Here is a 22,475-nt window from a genome sequence, read left to right on the forward strand (position 1 = left end):
GGGAAAAACTTTGAATCAAATTCAATCAAATGCGCTATTAATTTGATTCATACAATTCGAATTCGGCCGAATACAGACCTATTCTATTGAAAACGGACCTATTACGCCAAAAAAAAAACATTGACTTAATTTCGGTTGGTCTTTTTGAATTTCGAAGTTTTTCAAATCCGAAAGTTGACCCTTGATAAATATGCCCCCTAGTGTACTTCGACTAGGGAATAGTCCAAATTCGATTAGAATTTGAAAAAAATTTAAAAATCTGAATATTGAAATTTTTCATGTACTGTCTCTTTAAAAATTCAACTAAGACCATTCGTCATCTAAAACCTGCCGATGGGGGATCTCTTAGAACCTACTTGGGGTCAATTGGTGGACTTTTTTTGTAAAAAACGTCGAATCGAATTCGATTGAATGCGCTGTTCCTTCGATTCGTACAATTCGAATTCGGACGATTAAGGACCTATGCGATCAAAAACGGACCTATTCGACCAAAAAAACCTTTGACTTAATTTTTGAATTTGAATATCGAAGTTTTTTCAATTCAAAATTCGACCCTTGATAAATATGCCACTAAGTATGTTATAGAATGGTATATATTATAACTGGCCTTCATTATTCATTTTTTTAAAGTTTAATTTTAACAATTTCTTCTGACTCTTTCCAGCTTTCAAATGGGGGTCACTGACCCCATCTAAAACAAATAAATGCTCTGTAACGCTACAAAATGTATTGTTACTGCTACTTCTTATTCCTCACATGTCTATTCAGGTCTCTTCTATCATTATTAGTGGTGCTTGCGAAGCAAAGCATCACTACTGTTATCTTGCAAACTTATTTAGTGGTGCTTGCGAAGCAAAGCATCACTACTGTTATCTTGCAAACTTATTTTTATTCTTCTTCCGTATGAAAGTTTGGCGCGTAACTAGTCCCGCACCGTTTGTCCTAGACCCATGAATGAGGTGTCAAATCGTGCGGCTTAATCGGGAATGGGGTGGTATGACTTTTCTAAGGGGTGGGTGGTTAATTGCCCCTTGCAGGGGCAATTAACCACCCCGAAAAGTCCCATAGATTAACATTGAGGCCAACTTTTGACGGATTCTAGCGCAGAGAGGGAATCTTGTAGAAACGTTAAATTTACCACATTTGAAGAGGTTTGCGACCTGTGTCAGATGATACCCCACACGAGGGTATAAGTTTTACCCCCGGGGCAGGAGAGGTCCCCAAATTTGCCCCATTGACTTATAATGGGGAATTTATCGAATAATTAGTTTGTCGCAGACCCATGAATGAGGTGTCAAACCGTTCAGCTTATTCGGGAATGGGGTGTTGTGACTTTTCTGTCCTATTTTGGGGACCCAAAAAAGTGAGCGGAGCCGCAAACAACCAATCAGATTTTCCCTATTGACTTCAATGAGAAAATGTAAACAGCTGTAATTCTCACAGTAATAAAGCCAGAGCTCCCAAACTTGGCACCGTGGGTCAATGGGTGACTGCAGCCAAAATTTACAAAAAGTGGGCGGAGTCTACAACAGCCAATCAAATTTCAGCCATTCAATTAAATAGGAAAATTTTAAACTGCTGCCGCTCTTAGACGGTTAATGGCAGCCTCCTCAAAGTTGGCACAGTTGGTCACTGGGGGACTGGGATTAAAATTAAGAAAAGTGGGTGGAGCCAAAACCAACCAATCAGATTTCTTTGATTGGTTTTAATGGGAAAAATTAAGAAGGCTGCCATTCTCTCAGTATTGATGTCAGGGACCTTGAATATCACAAATGTGGTCGCTGGGGGTTTCCACTTCAAGTTTAGAAAAAGTGGGCGGAGCCACCAACAACCAATCAAATTTCATTCATTGATTTTCAATAGAAAAAAATAGAAATGCTGCCATTTTTACACATTAAATGACAGCATTCCCAAACTTTGGTATGTTAGTCACTGAGTGACTGTGGTTCACAATTAGGAAAAAAAGGGGCGGGGCAACAACAGCCAATCAGATTTGGGCCTGAGTTTTGCCACGGCAAGCACCACTCACATTTTCTTCAGGAAATGTACCTCTCTAGTTCCAGTCTCTTATTTAAATCAATGCATGGTTGCTAGGGTAATTTGGACACTATTTACCAGATTGAATAAGATGCAATTGAAGAGCTGCTGAATAAAAAAGCTAAATAACTCAAAAACCACAAATAATAAAAAATGAAAACCAATTGCGAAGTTTCTCAGAATATGACTCTATACATCATACTCAAAAGTGAACCACCCTTTTAATGCAATTCCTTCAAATCCATTTTTGCAGTCATATTTCAGAGAATCAATATGGCTGTGCACCATAATATCTTGGTATTGTGGAGACCTGGGGCCCTTTCTCTTTGTGAGGGGGAAAATTCCAGGGGTGGGGGGAAGACATTCCTCAATACATTGCCACGTACAAGTCTGTGATAGGAAGCTCACCATGGAATGCAGGTTTTCCACATGACCTGTGTGTTATCCCTGACTGCAATACAAAAATCAATACAAGTGAATTGAACGGCATTTAAACAATGTGAGGGCCGGATTTACATAGCTTTCGCCCCTAGGCCCACTGCCATTCGTCGACCCTGTGTGGGTGTGGTCCAAAAATTGCTGCGCTACATGCGGGAAAACATTTTTTGTCCCTCTTTTTACTTCCATAATGTTGGGAGGTATGGAACAGTACTACACAGTTACCTATTGTAAACAATAATGATATTGCTTTCATTTTATACTTTGTACTGACCCAAACATCACCTGATATTTACATGTATTTACAAATCCCCCATACAATAAATGGGTGAATACCCTGAACATACAGTTTTACGTACAAAAGCTTTTTATGCTTTTACAGAACTTCCACAAACCATACATACAAAGTACTGGGAATACCTGTACCTGTTCTATGAAATATAAGGATGGTAATGCAAGAATTCTCTGAACTGTATGAAATCAGTAGCACACTTTTCTATAGAACAAAATGCTGCCTGGTCTCCTATCAAACTAGCTTTTCACCTAGTTGCTTTCCCCAATTGCACCAAGGAGAACCCTTATGAGCAAAGGCAGGTACTGCTGATTAATCCACAATGGATCATTGTTGGATAAGAGCTGTCATAAAGGCAAACATAAATTTTGCATGAAGCCAACTGTTATATAGGTGTTACAAAGGAGTAAGATCAAGAAGACAGCAACACTAAAGAATGTAAGGCAATCTATAGTCCTTAAAAGTGCTACTTAAAGGAGAAGTAAACCCCTTATTAAAACCCTACCCCCCTACCCTACAAAGACCCCCCTCCCTTTCCACCCCAGTGCTACCCCGGGCAAATGCCCCTAACTTTTTACTTACCCCTCGGTGCAGATTCACAGCATCGGGTCTTCTGCCTCTTTAGCAATTTTCGTGACGTTCGGCGCATGCACAATTGACATAAACCTGAAGACCGCTCCAACTGCGCAGATATGGAATATTAAACTTACTTCCCTATGAAGACCAAAGAGAATAAGATAATAATAATTTTAAGGCTGCCGTGAACTCCAATGCCGTGAATCTACACCGAGGGTTAAGTAAAACGTTAGGGGGATTTGTCTGGGGTAGCAGCTAGACTTGTGGAGAGGAGGGTCTATGCCGGGCCGGATTAATGCGAGCGGCGCCCTGGGGGCCAATGCCGGACGCTTCACATACGCGCCCTCCTGCGGCCGCATGGTCCATGGTCCTAGCGCCAGCCTCTGTTTACTTCTCCTTTAAGTTATTTTGGGATTTGTATAAATGCCAAAGGGCATCAGTGTCCACTACTTCTACTTCTCCTTTGTAGGCTTTATCTCCAATGTATTGTTTACCCCACCAGATGTGTGGGCTAACATAGCCTGCACAATAAACAATAGTATTTTCTGTAGAATATCCCTGAATTACATGCTGTGCCCCTTCTCCTCCTGAAACGGGTCTTTGAAAGAAATGGCCTGTTTGCTCTTAAGTCAGGACAAGAGCTTCCCTTCACACTCCTGGACAACAAAGAATGTGCAGGTTCTGCTGCCATTACTGTTACATCCGTCACACCAAAAATGCTGGTTTGGGTAGTATAAAAAAGAACAACACGATAGGTAATAAAACCCATTCAGCTGAGCCATATAATATTTAGGTTATAATCAGTGGTGTAACTAGATATTACAGGGCCCCACAGCAAATTAATTCTAGGGCCACTACCATATCCAGAGGTTGCCCTTTTTTACCAATATATGTTGAAATTGCTCATTATTTTGGGCCATATGGGGCCCCCAATACCTCCTGGGCCCCCCTGCAGCCGCAGGGTCTGCTTCCTCTATAGTTACGCCCCTGGTTATAATATACTAAAAACCCATATATTGAATACCCTTTTTGGATCTGGTGGAACTGATATTTGAGACTATAATGACTATTATGCAGTTTGGTGCCCTATGTTAGAAGCCAAGAGGCCTCATTTAAATCATGGATCTCTAATGAAAATACCAACATAGTTTATTAGAAGGTATATAAGCAATTAAAGAAATATTGTGTCACGTGTAGCTTGTGAACCACTTCACTTTTTGTTTTATTTTTAACAGGACTTCATTTCTTTTTGGTTCACTGTAGAAGTGATGTGTCACTCACTCTCATAAACACAATAAGCAGCTCTGTGCGATGGACTGTTAGGGGCAGATTTATCAAGGGTCGAATTTCGAAGTTAAAAATACTTCGAAATTCGACCATCGAGTTGAAATTCGAATATCGAAGCCGAAGTTTTTTTCATCTAAAATCGGATTCGAAGGATTTCAGCGATCGATTGAATGATTTTACTTCGACTTCCAAAAACGTAGAAAAATGCTCTAGAAGGTCCCTCGTAGACTAACATAGCACTTCGGCAGGTTTAATTTGGCGAAGTATTGAATTCGAAGTTTTTTTTAAAGAGACAGTACTTTTATTATCAAATGGACGAATATTCGAAGTCGTATCCTATTCGATGGTCGAAGTATCCAAAAAACGACTTCAAATTTTTTTACTTCGCAAATTCCCTTGAATTCACTTCGACCTTTGATAAATCTGCCCCTTACTGTAACTGGCACAATATATTGAATAAAGTATTTCTGTCAGGAACAGGTCTGACATCTGAGCGGAAGATATGAATGGACTTGGACGGCAAGTGACAACCAACACCAAAAAAAAGGTTTTTATTTTTATTTGTTTTCTAACATTAGTAAGCGTTGCGAGCACGACCTTTTGCAAGACAGCTTTGCAAGACAGCTTTCGGCTACCTAACGCCGAGTTACGCCCATTCGTCACTCCCGCTACGTAACGCGTCACTACGCTTCCGCGTAGTAGTGACGTCAGTCTCGCGGGATGAGTTTTGCGGCTTTGGGATTTTCTGTAAGGCAGGTGGCTAGAAGCCTCCAGTTAACAGCTTTGCGGGAGGTGTAAGTATCGCTGCGAGTCTGATGGGCAGTATGTATTTACTTGGGGTTATCGGCTGCCCTGCTTTGAGTGAGCTGCAGACTTCCGGCGGAAGCTATGGTGCCTACATGTTCTTTTCGATACACAGCATTCCATACTGCTTGTTTTTTACTACCGGTATAGAGCTGTATAGGGATTGGTTAGATTATGAGTGAAGGTGGTACCTCTGCCCAGTTTATCCAATCCCTAAACGGCTTTACCTGGCATTATAGACCCCAAAGGCCTGGGAAGACTCGCCCCTCAAAAGGTCCCATACATATGTAAATATTTATCTATCTCTATATAAAATACATCCTTTACACACAACTAATTACCCATGGTAATTGAAAAGCGAATTTCTAGTTCTGAGGTGGTTACAGTTCCTTATTGCCCTTATTTTGCTTGCATGGGGGAGTGTATTTCCTGTTGTACCTGTGCCTGTCTCCGCTTCCTGTCTGCAAGAAAAAAACAAATTCCCTTTTGCCTTATGGTTGGGATTCCAGGATAAGCAAATTACTCCTGACAGGAGTCCATACACCAGTGGCCATACACGGGCAGATAAAGCTGCCGATATCGGTCGTTTGGACCGATTTGACAGCTTATCTGCCCGTGTATGGGGGCTTCCGACGGGTCTTCCCGTATCTGGCCACGATATCGATCGGGAAGGTTGGATTTTTAACCGACCGACCCATCTGAGCCCCTTGGCGCATAGTAATTCGATCGTTGGCCATGCGGCCGAACGTTCGAATTACCCCGATATAGCCATGCCGTTAGTGGTATATCGGGGAAAGATCCGATCGTTTGGCGATGTCGCCAAACGAGCGGATCTTTGAGTCTATGGCCACCTTAAAAGAACAAGACAGGGATGTGCAATATGCAAACCTTCAGATATTTAGCTCCTACACCAGCCAAAGGCTGTCCAGGGGTTTGAGTTGTAGTTCAGCGACATCTTCAAGGACTGTAGAATGCGCATGCCTGCGCTAAGGGCATGTGTTTAGGCCCCCTTGAATTCAATTAGAGAAATATAGAAACAACCTGAGTCTGCGTAAACAAAATGTAAACTAGAGTCGGTTGCATAACAAAGTAATTTTGCTGTGTTTATAGTGGGGTAAAAGTACAGTTCAGACCTTTTGCTTTTAATGTTTGTGTTTTTAATGGACTGATACAAGGTCAACACTATCTCGTCCAAGCTTCAGTACATGGGCAGATTGGCACCCTCCCCTTCAACAATATTTTGGTAGGTAAATGTTCAGGGAAAATAGCTGCAAATGCATGACGGTGGATCCTGGGTGAGTAACCACAGGGTGAAGTGTGCTCATGTGAGTAGGTGAATTAGTCCTGAGACTGCCGGAAAAAAAAAAAATCAGCTTTTTAAATGTATGGCCCCAAAGAGGTCTGTTGTTTTCTAAGCACCATTTAGTTGACGGAGGGTTGTTCTAAGCAGACGTCTCACTGCACCTTGAGCCTCGTGCTGGATACTCCCTGATTACTGGTCACTATGTAGGAGCTGTATTGAAATGATGTTCTGTATTGGGCAATAGGCCTCTGTGATGAGAAGCTGACAGTCTCCTCTGGCTGCAACTACATAACGAAAACGCCTGGTGCTGCGTGTTGCATATTTCCTAGTTTTATGTTTATTATAGGGATGCACCAAATCCACTCTTTTGGATTTGGCCGAACCCTTGAATCCTTCGTGAAAGATTCGGCCGAATACCAAACTGAATCGGAATCCTAATTTGCATATGAAAATTATAGGTGGGAAGGGGAAAACATCTCTTCCTTGTTTTGTGACAAAAGTCACGCAATTTCCCTCCCCACCTCCAATTTGCATATGCAAATTAGGATTTGGTTCGGGCAGAAGGATTCGGCCGAATCCCGAACCAAATCCTGGATCCGGTGCATCCCTAGTTTATGATATTTTTTTTAATATAATGTATATGAAGAGGTACAGCATGTAATAGAACACTGCCCACTAGAGGTAAAGATAAAGATTAAAAAAAGGCTATTGTTTGTACACCTGATTTATATTTTTCCTGTCTATTTATATGTCTATCATGTTTTATTTCTTTTTTGCCCTTGCACTTTTTAATTTATAGTTATATATTTTTTCATGTGTTATAGTTCTCGGTAATGTGCCCTGGCTTTTTTTTTTTTTTTTTTTTTTGGGGGACCCTTTTATCTGAAATAAATAGAGCATGCAGAGATATTTGAAACATAACATTTGTAAAAATGTGTGTTCTCTGCCAATTCGTACTGACTGTCAGTATTGTCTGGCAGGTGACAAGTGGATGAAAGAAACTCAATAATAGCTATAAAAGCAAAGCTCGGGGTTTTGCTATGAGTGGCTTTCCAGTAACTGCAGTGGTGAGCCCTTGCTGGGTATGTGTGCATGTATAGCTTTATTTCTAAAGTTTCTGTATACAGTTCATTACAATTTTCCCCATGATAAAGAAATCCATGTCAACGATATCCACTGCATTGGCCCCCAGTAATGCATTATTCTGAATTAGTGACTTTGAAATAACACTCTGCAAACAAATACACTACTTTCCTTTTGTATGCATTCCCATATGTCAGCGCAAGTTTTAAATTCATATTAATATTTAAAGATTTCCTTTATCTATTACACAGAGTGGCTGGCAGACACAGCTACTTACTGAAGCTAAATTGATACCTCCCCCATGACCTTTGTTTTTATGCCCAAAGCCACCTGACTGTGTTAGTCTATAGCACATCTGTTCAGCGTTAACATTTTATTTTTGATACCACAAAATATAGTCATCAGGAGGAAGTGTGTCTTGAGATAAAAGGGGTTTCTCTGTGTATTACAGGTATGGGATCCAATTGACTCAATTTTACCAAAATTATACAATTTTTATATGATTACCTTTGTCTCTGTAATAATAAAACAGTACCTTGTACTTAATCCCAACTAAGATATAATTAATCCTTATTGGAAGCAAAATCAGCCTATTGGGTTTATTTAATGTTCATATGACTTTGTAGTAGACTTAAGGTATGAAGATCCAAATTACAGAAGGATCTCTTATCCAGCAAACACTAGGTCCTGAGCATTCTGGATAACAGGTCCTATACCTGTATATTGTTTTACACTGTTTTAGATATCAATAGGGTGTGAGTAAAATAAATATGTGACCTGTGCAGCATAGCTGCTAAATTAAATAGGGTGTTATTTTCCTACGAATTAATTATCACACACCTGAGGTTACATTTAGTACTACTGAATTTATTTGGATTCATTTGAAATACTGCAGTACTTGTCTTTTTATGTGGTGTATTTATGTTTTCATGACCTTGCATGGGAATGTAAACATTCAGGATCTCAAAATTAAGACAACTGGGATACTGGTAGCCATGTTTATCACTGTATAATGTGCTGAGTTTGACTTTGTTGCTAAGGAGGAATGGAAAAATATTGAACCACAAAGGGAGCTTGAATCCATGTCAGAAAACTATGAAAAGCTGTGAAACCTCTAGGTGTGGTGAGATGGATAAGAATAGGCCTGTATTGCTCGTCTCCACTGATACACCTCAGTACAGCTCTGTCATCTATTGGTCTCTAAAATTGTTTCATTGAATTGTTACCTGTAGAGGATGTCATGCCATTTATCAATATACAGTATACTCGTGCATTTAAAGGGACAGTGACACCAAAAGATGAATATGTATCAAAGTAATTAAAATAGTTCCTCTGTACTGATAAAAGCTGTGTGTTAGCTTAAAGGGATCCTGTCATCGGAAAACTTGTTTTTTTTCAAAACGCATCAGTTAATAGTGCTACTCCAGCAGAATTCTGCACTGAAATCCATTTCTCAAAAGAGCAAACAGATTTTTTATATTCAATTTTGAAATCTGACATGGGGCTAGACATTTTGTCAATTTCCCAGCTGCCTGGTCATGTGACTCGTGTGCTTTCTGGCAGGCTGCTGTTTTTCCTTCTCAATGTAACGGCGTGTGTCTCAGTGGGACATGGGTTTTTACTATTGAGTGTTGTTCTTTGATCAACCAGGCAGCTGTTATCTTGTGTTAGGGAGCTGTTATCTGGTTACCTTCCCATTGTTCTTTTGTTTGGCTGCTGGGGGGGGGAAGGGAGGGGTGATATCACTCCAACTTGCAGTACAGCAGTAAAGAGTGATTGAAGTTTATCAGAGCACAAGTCACGTGACTTTGGGCAGCTGGGAAATTGACAATATGTCTAGCCCCCATGTCAGATTTTAAAACTGAATATAAAAAAATCTGTTTGCTCCTATGAGAAATAGATTTCAGTGCAGAATTCTGCTAGAGCAGCACTATTAACTGATTCATTTTGAAAAAAATGTTTTTTCCCATGACAGTATCCTTTTAAGAAAGACTACTATAGTTCATATAAACAAGCTGCTGTGTAGCCATGGGGGCAGTCATTAAAGCTGATGGGGACAAAAGGAGAAAAGTTACACAGCACATTACAGATAAGCCCTGTATAATACAATGGTGTTTTAGCAGTTTTGTGCTGTGACCTGTGCCTTTTCGTCTTTTTTTCCCATCTTGAATGGCTGCCCCATTGCTCCACAGCAGCTTGTTTATATATTGTTTTCTTTGAAACAACTGTGCCTGTAATTCAAGGTCTTTCTGATTCTATTCTTTTCTTTTGACTCTGAATTTGTCAGAAATCTTGCGAGGAGCACCTGGTTGTGGCTGGTTTAGGATGAAATAATGTTCTTTCCGCTTCCAGATTATGGCCCCAATTGTGCTCACTGGAACATTCAGAAGCTTAGAAATACTTCTGTAACCAATACCATCAGTATGTTTTTCAACAATAAGGTTGTGAAGGTCTTGAAAGAGCTCCATGCTTTTACCCATCATGAGATGCTTCTTGTGTGATACCTTGGTGATGAAAAACCTTTTTATTGGCCATCAATTAGGACTAGACCAGCTGATATTTATTTTCACTGATAGGGGACAGGGTTGCTTTCTAAATACTGACAGATTTCAGCAAGTTTCTTGGCTTTCCTTGACTTTTTGCACCTCTTTTTCATCATGTGTTCAATACGTATTCCCTGTGTCATTTAACTTTATTTACATAATTTATGGACTTATTTGTAATGATTTCTTTGTATGTGTGGATTACATGGGCTGTTACCGATATCTGATGTATATTTCAAAGCCCCATTAGAAATACATTTACTGAGAAAACCGTTGACGTGTTCAATGCTCAATTTCACTGCTGTCATTTGTGAAAAATTCACAAATGTGTCGAGGTTATTGGAAAGTGTAGGAAGAGAGCAACAAGAAAGACAAGTGTCAAATAGCAAAAGTCTGTCCAAATCTGAGTCAGAGATGGGACTAGGAGAAAACCCAGTGTAATCAGGATTAGAACTCTGAGCTTCTTGCAATAAGGTAATGAGAAAGGAACAAGACGAGTCTAAAATCTGTTAAACCTAATGCACACATGAAGCAAACCGTAAACGTGAAATATAACTGGCAAGGATTGTTTTCTGAATTGGGGGTTTAAGGGCAGAGACACACGGTCTCCCTCCCCCTCCCCCCCCCCCGTCTAGGACACCCGCGATACTAGAACAAATACTGGTCACCTGCGACGCCCCAAAAAAGAATTTGTGGCCTGTGATTTTGCTCCTGCAACTCACTCCTGCAGTCCCCCTAAACAGAAAGAGCAGACCTAGGCCCCACTGCAGCCACAGAGTCTGCTTCCTCCATAGTTACATCAGAGATGCATTGTTTAATTTGAAATGTATTTTGTTCTTTCTACAAAATTCGATCAGATTATTTTCTAATACTCCTTTAAATAAACCCCTGTAATCTGGACATTTTTTTAAAAGGGCAAGTCAACTCCAAGATAAAAATAAAAAAAACCTAATAAGCAACTTTGCAATATACATTCATTACAGATTTTCTATGTTTTTTTTTTTTTTTAAAGTTCTTTGTATATGTATTGCTATTGAAAGCACTTTGTCTGTCCCTCTCTATTCTCTGCCCTGATGTTGATACACTGTAACAAGACAGCTGATTAACATACTGTTTTTTTTTTTTTAAATAATTTTAAAAATTCTGAACACTTTAAATGAATGTATATTGGAAATTTGTATAAAATTATGTTTTCATTTATTGGGAAAATTTTAATTGTGGTGTTGACTTGCCCTTTAACAAGAAATGATGAGCTTTGTGCAAAAAGTCCATTCCTTCCCCAAGTTGCAGTCTATGTCTAAAATTTACTGATAAGGAGGAGTTCTTGATACTAGAGGTTATTCTGTGGACTGGTTTTAATCTGTTCCTCCCACAAATATTCTAAAGAACGATGAAGTAGCTTATTTTTTTAATTAAATTTTTTTTTTACTGTTTGCTTTTTTCTTGAATTAAACAGGTCAAACATATAAGAACATATAAGAACAATAGGCAAAGCATATATCGGCATAAACCCTATTTATTAAACTAATGTTGAACAAAGGCTGTACTGCCCCTTTACGTTAGTGTTTGACAACAGCAGAGCTGTCTGTTGGAACTGTGCCTAGAAGCTTGCACTTTCCTTATAAAACCTAAAGAACACAGAAAAGCCAGTTTGCAAGCAAACACATGTAATAGAGTTATAGAGGTCTATAGAGTGCATGAGTGAATTTTTATCAATTTCTAAGCTTTTTAGCCAAGTATATATTTTACTATCCTGCTTAGTATCCTGAAATCAGACTCTAAATAGAACACGAGGTTTGCTTGTTAATATATGTTTGTTGGCTCATTGCATGCATGTGTATGACGCTGATACCATCAACAGTTTTTATGTTTGCCATAATTTGTGTAAGACACTTTCACATGATAGACTCTGTGTTAGACACACAATTCTACCAGGCACATTTATCAAAGGTTGAATTTCAAATTCATGTTTTTAAAAGCTCCCCTAAACTCCCATAAATTCGAAATTCATCTAAATGTATCAATAAAATAGAATTTTTGAATTGAATCAACCCAAAAACTCGAAGCAAATTCGATTTGAATTAAGAAAAAAAAACTCGATTTGAGTTTTTTTCTCGGGGAAAAAAACTCGAATGTCGGGCTGCAAATAGCTCAAAATTCATCTCTGGACCTCTCCCACCCAGCAGATTTTAGGTGGCGAATAGTCTAATTCGAATTCTTAAAGGGACAGAGTGATAAATCTCGAAAATTGAATTAGAATATTTTTAAAAAAACTAATTTAATTTGAATAACTCCCTAGTCGAATTTGACAGTTTTCAAATGTAACCTTACAAGTTAGAGCTGTATCAGAGCCTCAGAGCCTCAGATTATACTTTCATGTACCGTGTGTATTTAACTAATAGATATCCTTTCTAAGACAATGATAGTGAATCGGCTTGCAGTACAGGTATGGAACCTGTCCAGAATGCTTGGGACCTGGGGTTTTCCAGATAATGGATCTTTCCATAATTTGGATCTCCATTCCTTAAATTTACTAGAAATTCATGTAAAAATTAAATAAATCCAATAGGTTGGTTTTGCCTCCAATAAGGATTAATTATACCTAAATTGGGATCAAGTACAAGGTACTGTTTTATTATTGCAGAGAAAAAGGAAATCATTTTCAAAAATTTTGATTATTTGTATAAAATGGAGTCTATGGGAGACAGCCATTCCGTAATTTGGAGCTTTCTGGATAACTGATCCCATACCTGTTTAGATATGGTAGATGTGTCTGATGTTTTGCAGCTAAGATTTAGGATTAGAAGTGGATGAGGTATGTTAGCATCAGAATTACAACAGACGGGGGATGGGTATGTAAGGTACGGGGGTCCCCGTGATCTCTTTACTCTGGGCCCACTGGTGCCTTAATAAAGCAACCCTATCAGAAATTATATTTTCAGATATTTTAGACATCATGGTGAATTTTGATATTTTGGAATGTTTTATTAGGGTTTACATTGCCTTTGTTTTAAGGGATACTGTCATGGGGAAAATGGGTTTTTTTTTTCCAAAACGCATCAGTTAATAGTGCTGCTCCAGCAGAATTCTGCACTGAAATCCATTTCTCAAAAGAGCAAACAGATTTTTTTTATATTTAATTTCGAAATCTGACATGGGGCTAGACATTTTGTCAGTTTCCCAGCTGCCCCCAGTCATGCGACTTGTGCTCTGATTTAGCCAATCTTTACTGCTGTACTGCAAGTTACAGTCACATCACCCCCCTCCCTTTCCCTCCCAGCAGCCTAACAACAGAACAACGGGAAGGTAACAAGATAGCAGCTCCCTAACACAAAATAACAGCTGCCTGGTAGATCTAAGAACAGCATTCATTAGTAAAATCCATGTCCCACTGCGACTCCTTCAGTTACATTGAGTAGGAGAAACAACAGCCAGCCAGAAAGCAGTTTCATCCTAAAGTGCTGGCTCATTCTGAAAGCACATGACCAGGCAAAATGACCTGAGATGGCGCCTACACACCAATATTATACATTGAAAAAAAAATACACTTGCTGGTTCAGGAATTACATTTTATATTGCAGAGTCAATTATTTGCAGTGTAAACCGTGTAATTTAGAAAAAATGACATCATAAAAATCATGACAGAATCCCTTTAACGTGCTGTTTTTTCCCCCCAGACTTCAGACAAAAGGCAACAGAAACATGAACAGCCTAGCCGTAAAGCAAATTGTCAATGACATCTGCAAGTCTCCAGAGGACAAGCGAGAGTACAGAGGCCTGGAGCTAGCAAATGGAATCAGGGCCATCGTTATTCGTGACCCCACCACTGATAAATCTTCTGCAGCTCTGGATGTTCATATCGGTAGCACAGCCTTTATTTTGCCAATATCAAGTTTGTGTCAGAAATCCCATTACCTCTGCATTATTTCGGTCCAGTAAACATAACTTGAATCCTGTTAATTTTTCTTCATAGGAATATCCATTTTTAATTCAAGTCACTCTCATTCGTGGATCAGTAAAGATGACTAAGCAAATTATTATCCTCCCTGTTCTATTATTAAAAGAATGTTTGACAAAGGCTTTTGAAACAACTCCCTGAATATGCAAAGCATATAGGCCACATGTAAAGCAGTCCAGCTAAAGTCAAATACGAGCTCTTCATCCCAATCCATTTAAAAATTAAATTTTCATGGTTTGTAACAATCAATTTATGTTGAGCTTGATATACAAGGCCCCGTTTACATCTGTGTTTTTAATGCAAGTGCAATCATTATGGCTAATAGGATCTAGACTGATGCTTGGTAGTAAGACTATTCATAGCAGTGAGGTCTTTATAAATGGAGATAATGAGTTTTTGCCCAATCGGGAAACTCCTTACTGCCAAATTACTGCGGTTTTTGATTTACATTGTCCTGCTGTTAGGGATATACCAAATCCAAGATTGTCTTTGGGATTCTGGTGAATCCTAGAACGTTTGTGCAGGATCTGCCCCCTGGATCTTAAGTGGTTAGCTGGACCAAATTTAAAGGAGACATTTTACGTAAAAAAAACAAGAATGTACCAGAGTTGGTAGTCACGTTCAGTTTTCTAAATGTTCTGAGCGGGTTGAGGTACTCCTCTTCTGGTTTGGGTCATTATGCTCCTTCTTTGGTTGAAACTGGAGATTGTAGGAGGAGGCATGGGATGAAGCCCAGAGCAGGAGGAGGAGTCACGTTTAACAAGTTAGTGTCCATTCTCCAGCTGCTGGATCTTCATCCCCCTGTGTCCCCCAATAAGACAAGAGAAAAAGATTTAACGGTGAGTACAAAAATCTTTCTCTTGCCTATTTGGGGGACACAGGCACAGTGGGGATGTCCCAAAGCAACCCATGAGGGTGAGCCACTGAGCCCTTTTTTTTTTTTTTTTTTTTCAATTTTATCCCATATGTCTCCTTTAAACCCTTAAAATAACTTGACATTGGGTTTGGTCACCTGAACGCATCAAATTGTTGTCCATAGTTAATGCAAATTATTTCTAATATTTGAATATGCAAAGCAGGGTTTCTTTTTTGTGAAATTAAACCTAAAATTGTGGATTCTGGGTCTCCTTATCTGCTGCACAGTTGTTGTTGTTTGCACCTTTTTAAAAAAAAAAAAAAAATCTGAATTTTATTGTCTTTAATGCTATGAAAATATCTGTTACATGTAGCAAAACACTATGTTTGAAGAATTCTGTATAATTTTTTTACTTATTGCTGCATTTCCTTTCTAAGGATCCCTATCTGATCCCAGCAATATCGCTGGTCTTGCACACTTCTGTGAGCACATGTTATTCTTGGGGACTCAAAAATATCCAAAAGAAAACGAGTACAGCCAGTTTCTCAGTGAGCATGCTGGCAGCTCCAATGCCTTCACTAGTGGAGAACACACCAACTACTACTTTGACGTGTCCCATGAACATCTGGAAGGTGCCCTCGACAGGTAACAAGCAGAAACATCAGTGCAAAAGTAGACTCCGTAGGGGGGACCTAAATCCCCCAAAAATTAATTGATGTAAGCTTGCAGTGATTTTTTTTGAGCACTTTTAAAACTTGCATACATTTTCTGTTTTTAGTGGTTTCTGAGATATTTTTTAGACTATTTTAAACTACTAGATGTTTTGATATATAGGTTTGCCCAGGAGCAGTAACCCATAGCAACCAATAAGAGGTTTGCTTTTAAACAGGTTGACAGTAAATGCTACCTGCTGTGAGTTACTGGTCCTGGGTGATCTTAGTGCCTTTTATTACATAACCTTCATAGGGAGTAAAAAATAACTTGGTCCTTCAGATTAATACCTTGACTGATTTGTATAATTTGATCTGTTTTTTCAGGTTTGCCCAGTTTTTCCTTTGCCCCTTGTTCGATGAAAGCTGTAAGGACCGTGAAGTGAATGCCGTGGATTCTGAGCATGAGAAAAATCTAATGAACGATGCCTGGAGACTATTTCAGCTGGAGAAAGCCACAGGAAATCCCAATCATCCATTCAGTAAATTTGGAACAGGTTTGTGACAGTTTAGTAGTGTGCTGTGTACAGTTCTTTAGTTTATATTTATGTTTTAAAGCAGAGGTGCTAAAAAGGTAGCTGTCAAGCTCAGTATCACTTAGATGGGGGTAGTTCAACTTTATATTAACTTTGGTATGATGTAGAGAGTGCTTGTCTGAGAGACATTTTGCAGTTTGTAAAGAGGTTGTTCACCTTCCAAACACTTTTTTCAGTTCAATTGTTTTCAGATTGTTCACCATAAACAAAGACTTTTTCCAGTTGCTTTCCATCTTTTATTTTTTTTTACTGTTTCCCTAAAATTTAAGTTTAAAGTTGAATGTTCCTGCCTCTGGTGTCTAAATTTGGCAGCTCAGTAATCCAGGGGAATTCAGAACTGTTACAAATTGCTACTTTTAGTTGATAAAATTAGTTGATACATTTCTCAGCAGCATCTTTGTAATATTAGCAACCACTGTATCAATTCTAACAGCTGCCTTTAATGAATCTCAGGGATTCTGCTCAGCCGGAACAAAGATAAGAAATGTATCTACTAAATGTATCAATTTAAATAGTTAAAAGTCCGCGACCTCCCCCCTTCCCAGAGCTGCTTTAGAAGTTGAAAAATGAAACTTTACACTTAAATATTAGAAGAACTGACACAAATAGAAATTAGAAAGTAACTGGAAAAAGTCTTTATTTCTGGTTTCTGAAACCACCTTCCAAACACTTTTCAGTTCAGCTGCTTTCAGATTGTTCACCAGAAATAAAGACTTTTTTTTTCAGTTACAAGTATGGGATCTGTTATCTGGAAACCCGTTATCCAGAAAGATCCAAATTACAGAGAGGCTGTCTCCCGTAGACAAATAATTCAAATAGTTAAAAATGATTTCCTTTTTCTCTGTAATAATAAAACAGTAGCTTGTACTTGATCCCAACTAAGATATAATTAATCTTTATTGGAAGCAAAACCAGCCTATTGGGTTTATTTAATGTTCATATGACTTTGTAGTAGACGTAAGGTATGAAGATCCAAATTACAGAAGGATCTCTTATCCAGCAAACACTAGGTCCTGAGCATTCTGGATAACAGGTCCTATACCTGTATATTGTTTTACACTGTTTTAGATATCAATAGGGTGTGAGTAAAATAAATATGTGACCTGTGCAGCATAGCTGCTAAATTAAATAGGGTGTTATTTTCCTATGAATTAATTATCACACACCTGAGGTTACATTAAGTACCACTGAATTTATTTGGATTCATTTGAAATACTGCAGTACTTGTCTTTTTATATGGTGTATTTATGTTTTTATGACCTTGCATGGGAATGTAAACATACCTGATTTTCTATTAGACTTAAAGAGATACTGACACCAGAAAATGACCTTTTTTTTTTATATCAATCATAACATTATCTTTGAATGCTATTTATAATTTTGCCATAAAAGTATTTGCATGATACTTTTACATTACCTTTCTTACCCACATGTTCCTCTATGAGGGGGTTGCCATATTTGTGAAGCAGGAGTCCGTTAGCATTAGAAACTATAATAGACAGGCTGAGATGGGACAGTCAGGTTGGCAAAACATTCAGGTTTAGGAACTTTAAGTAATAATCATTTACAAAAGCAGAACTATCAGCAAAAAACGTGACCTATAGGTAACTTAATGTAGATTAATATTTTAAAAAGAAATGTCAGTATCACTTAGAGATGCACAGAATCCAGGATTCGTTTTGGGATTCGGCCTGTTTCAGCAGGATTTGGATTCGGCCGAATCCTTCTGCCCGGCCGAACCAAATCCTAATTTGCGTATGCAAATTAGGGTCAGGGAGGGAAATCGCTTGACTTTTTGACATAAAACAAGGAAGTAAAACATTTTTTCCCCTTTCCACCCGTAATTGCATGTACATCTGCATTTTGGGATTTTACTCAAAAATGTTTTTATTTATTGGAAACAAGTTTATCCAACAGTAATTGAATTAAATAGCGTTAAAATAGATGATTAGTATTCAGCTACAATCTGGGCTGCACAGTCAAAGCTTACAGGAGAAGGAAACCCCCTGGGCGCAAACCCCCTCCCCTGTGTTGCCCCTCCTCCCCCCTGGCCTACCTGTCCCCCTGGGCAAATGACCCTAACTTGTTACTCACCCCTCTGCGCAGGTCCTGTCCACAGAGTTCACAGTCGCCATCTTCTCCCACGCGCGTCTTCTTCCTGCTGTACCGGCGTCTTCTGGCGCATGCGCAGTAGAAACAGTTACCGGTACGGATCTACTGCGCATCCGCCGAATGTCCCGAAGTGTAATCGGAAAACTTTGTGACATTCGGCGCATTCGGGGAGGGGGGAGGGGTTTTGCGCACAGGGGGTTTCCTTCTCCTTTAAGTAAACCTGTGGGTTGTTGTTATACCGATTACAGGATGGTCATCTCACATTTTAGCCAAATAATTAAAAGATTTTAAAATGATTTCTCAGAAATAATAATACCGGAGGTTGTACTTGATCTAAACTAAGATAATTAATCTTTATTGGAAGCAAAACCGCCTATTGGGTTTATGTGATGTATACATGATTTTCTAGTTGACTTAAAGTATGAACATCCAAATTACGGAAAGATCAGCTATGTGGAATACCACAAGTCTCGAGCATTCTGGATAACCGGTCCCATTCTTGTGTATATATGTCATTCTGCTGTGTTGTACTATACAACAATGTATACATCAAATATACAGATGGCATACAAATACTTACTAATGCAAGACCTCATTAGAGCTTACAATCTAAGGTGGGTACTTACAGATTGGTATATAGTGGGGGTTACTTCATTGCTAATATATTTATAGACTAAGACACAATTTAAACAATGCTGGGCAACAAGCAATACCAGCTTGTTGCCAGACTAGTGGGCCGTAAAAAGACCAGCAAATTACTCTTGAGATTAATAACTGTAGAAATAAAAAAAAGTAAAAAATGAACTGCCACACACAGAAACAGTTGGCTAGGTTAGTAGTTGGAGCGTTTGACCCTCCGCTATATTAGCGTTATGGGGACATGGCAACAGCATTTTGTACGAGTGCTTTGTGTGTGAAGGATTATGTGCAGTCTCAAACAGAGCCATAACCATCACACTTATTTACTGATACATCTAGAATAGGCCTCCCCTAACGAAGCACCTTGGGCCACCCAAATGGGTGAAATGGTGCGAATATGGAGAGCACAGTTATGCTGTTATAGAAGATTGGGAGTAGAGGATGCAAATATCTCACCTGGATTTATTTATTTTTTTCAATTTTTAGGCAACAAGCTTACCCTTGAGACAAGACCAACTCAGCAAGGGATTGATATCAGACAAGAGTTGCTTCAATTTCATTCTACATATTATTCATCTAATTTGATGTCCTTGTGTGTCCTCGGAAGAGGTAAACATTACATATTGATACTTTTTTTTGTGTACTAATGTTATAGGTGCTTTCTTCCAGTGGTTTTTGAAAAGTTTACTTTTTTTAAAAGTTCCCATGCATTTCCATTAAAGAACTACTACATCATTCTCATTTTTTTGTGTATTGGTCTAATAGAAATAGTTAGGCTACGGTCCGACAGTGTTGTTTCACAGTCTGCGGATAAACACAGCCTGAATGCTTTCCTCCTCTCCGTGATGTTTCTACACCTGCAAGCACATCGCTGGACTTGATTCTGATACACAGTGTATTTCTGCATTAAAATGCCTCTTTTGACCATAACCTAATGCTGGCCATACATAAGGAGATCTGCTCGCCAAACGACCAGATCTCTCCCTGATTTGCCCACCTTCAGGTTGGCGATATGGGTTTGATCCGATTGTGGGCCCAATGATTGGATCATGACAATGAGAAAACGGGCAGTCAGATTGAGGACTGCATCAACGAACTATTGCGGTCCTCAATCCAAAGAGATAATAAGCCCTGCTTATAGACATCTGGCCAACTTTCAGTCAGATATCGATCGGGGAAGACCGTCTGGGGGCCCTGTACATTGGGTAATAAACTGCCGATTTAATCTGCCAGCATCTTATATCTTCCCGTGTATGGGGGCCTTAAAGAGGTGGTTCACCTTCAAACAACTATTTGGTTTCAGATAGATCACCAGAAATAACGACTTTTTCCAATTACTTTCTATTTTCTGTGTGTCACAGTTTTTCTAATATTGAAGTGTAAAGTGTAATTTTTCACCTTTTAAAGCAGCCCTGGGAGGGGGAGTCGCCGACCCTGTAAACTGTTCTAAATTGATACATTTAGTTGATACATTTCTTATCTTTGTCCCTGCTGAGCAGAATCTCTGGGTTTCATTACAGGCAGCTGTTAGAATTGATACAATAGTTGCTAATACTCCAGAGATGCTGCTGAGAAATGTATCAACTAAATGTTGCAAAATTGTAACAGTTTAGAGTCTGCACCTGAATTACTGAGCTGTCAGACTCAAACACCAGAGACAGGGACATTTAACTTTAAACTTAGATTTTGGAAAAACAGTAAAAAATAAATAATGGAAAGTAATTGAAAAAAGTCTTTATTTCTGGGAAACAATCTGAAACCAACTGAACTGAAAATAGTGTTTGGAAGGTGAACAACCCCTTTAAAAGGTCATTGATAGTTAAATCAGAAGATAAGTAACGTTACTAAAGATTTTGCTGACTGCCCTCAGGCTGACCGGCTATAACCTTCCTTGTGGCCTCCCGAAGGCTTCCTGTAGCTCTGATTTTTGCCCCATGTTTTCTTTATTGCAGGCTGTCAGGACAGTTTGAAAGCCACTCACCCCAAATCTTTGCAAAGGCTATGAGTTTGCCTCTCCTTCTATATGTGTGCTGCTGAAGTTTGCATGCATCTTTCATAGCTTCTACCCAGACCACAATAGAAGGGGCTGTATCAGATTTCCAACATTTTGTAATGAGCCTACAGGCCTGGAACAGAGCTTTGGCTAGAAATGTTATCTGTATGCATATCTGGGGATGTGTTGACACCCAGGAGACACATTAATGAATCAGTTGGCAGTATTTGTGCAGTCATATTGTGTCTCAACAGCGTTTCTTATCCAGTGGAAGACAGCACTCTATTTTTTATCTAATTAAATTAAGGGTCTTAGGCCTTTCACCATTGTACCAGGCCAGTGTAGCAGTGCGCAAGAGTCTTTTCTTTAAGTGACATTTGTCAAGTATCTGTATTTTATGGTCCAGGGCTGAAATATTCCTTAAATTCTTTTTTTTTTTTTCCAGTGTTTATGAAACCGAAAATTGTAATGCCGTCTGAATATCATCTTTGTTTGTTATTGCAGAATCTCTTGACAGCTTGACAGAACTGATAATAAAGCTATTTGCGGAGGTTGAGAATAAAAATGTGCCCCTCCCAGAATTCCTTGATAATCCTTTTCAGGAAGAACACCTTCGGGTGAGTTCAATATAAATAATTTTGTGTTATAGCTTTTAACACGTTAAAGGGGAACTATTGCGAAAATGAAAATTTAATATTAGCTTCATCATACTGAAATAAGAAACTTTCTAAGTACAATCAATTAAAAATTCTGTACTGCTAGTAAACGAAAGGAAGCCTCCGTATAAGATATATTGGATCATTCATCTGCCACCCAAGACAGAATAAAGAGAAGATGCTAAGAGAGGAATAGTGAATATAAACTTGATTATTTCAGAAACCATGCAGAAGTTTTAATTGATTATATTTAGAAAGTTTCTTCAATATGAGTAAGCTTATATTAAATTTTAATTTCGCGCTCTGGCTTTTTGACAAGGCCTCTAAATGAGCACTGATTTGGCCACCAACATGGTAATCGTTTGGGTCTTGGCCGAATGATTAGATCATAACTGGGAGCTTACAGACCCTATCAGGAGAGGACCAGGTATTCATACCTGCCCAATTGAGCTCTGGCTGATTTTTCTTACATGGTCTGATAAGCTGCCAACTTGGTCTGCAGCCCTGATGTCGGTGCACACATTTACCCAAGGGTGATTTTGGGTCAGCAGTTACTTAGAAGCTAGTAATAAGTTTATGTGCACTGCCACTTCTTTAAAGGTTTAGAGATGTTTTTATGGGCTATTACAAAGTAGGTGATTTGATTTGATTA

General features: G+C 38.9%; 1 protein-coding gene across 2 annotated transcripts in view; it reads left to right on the top strand.

Moving 5' to 3' along the window:
- The first annotated feature begins 5,266 nt into the window (after nt 1–5,266).
- The window catches only part of ide.L (insulin degrading enzyme L homeolog), a 61,900-nt gene continuing 44,691 nt past the window's right edge, over nt 5,267–22,475 (top strand). For both annotated transcript variants that reach the window (XM_018225187.2, XM_041568651.1), the window contains exons 1-6: nt 5,267–5,424; nt 14,041–14,225; nt 15,615–15,822; nt 16,215–16,384; nt 19,661–19,783; nt 21,672–21,784. In XM_018225187.2, the coding sequence (XP_018080676.1) occupies nt 5,351–5,424; nt 14,041–14,225; nt 15,615–15,822; nt 16,215–16,384; nt 19,661–19,783; nt 21,672–21,784 (873 nt within the window). In that variant the 5' untranslated portion in view covers nt 5,267–5,350. The remainder of the gene's footprint in view (nt 5,425–14,040; nt 14,226–15,614; nt 15,823–16,214; nt 16,385–19,660; nt 19,784–21,671; nt 21,785–22,475) is intronic.

Source organism: Xenopus laevis, chromosome 7L, assembly GCF_017654675.1.
Source record: "Xenopus laevis strain J_2021 chromosome 7L, Xenopus_laevis_v10.1, whole genome shotgun sequence".
Classification (NCBI taxonomy): domain Eukaryota; kingdom Metazoa; phylum Chordata; class Amphibia; order Anura; family Pipidae; genus Xenopus; species Xenopus laevis.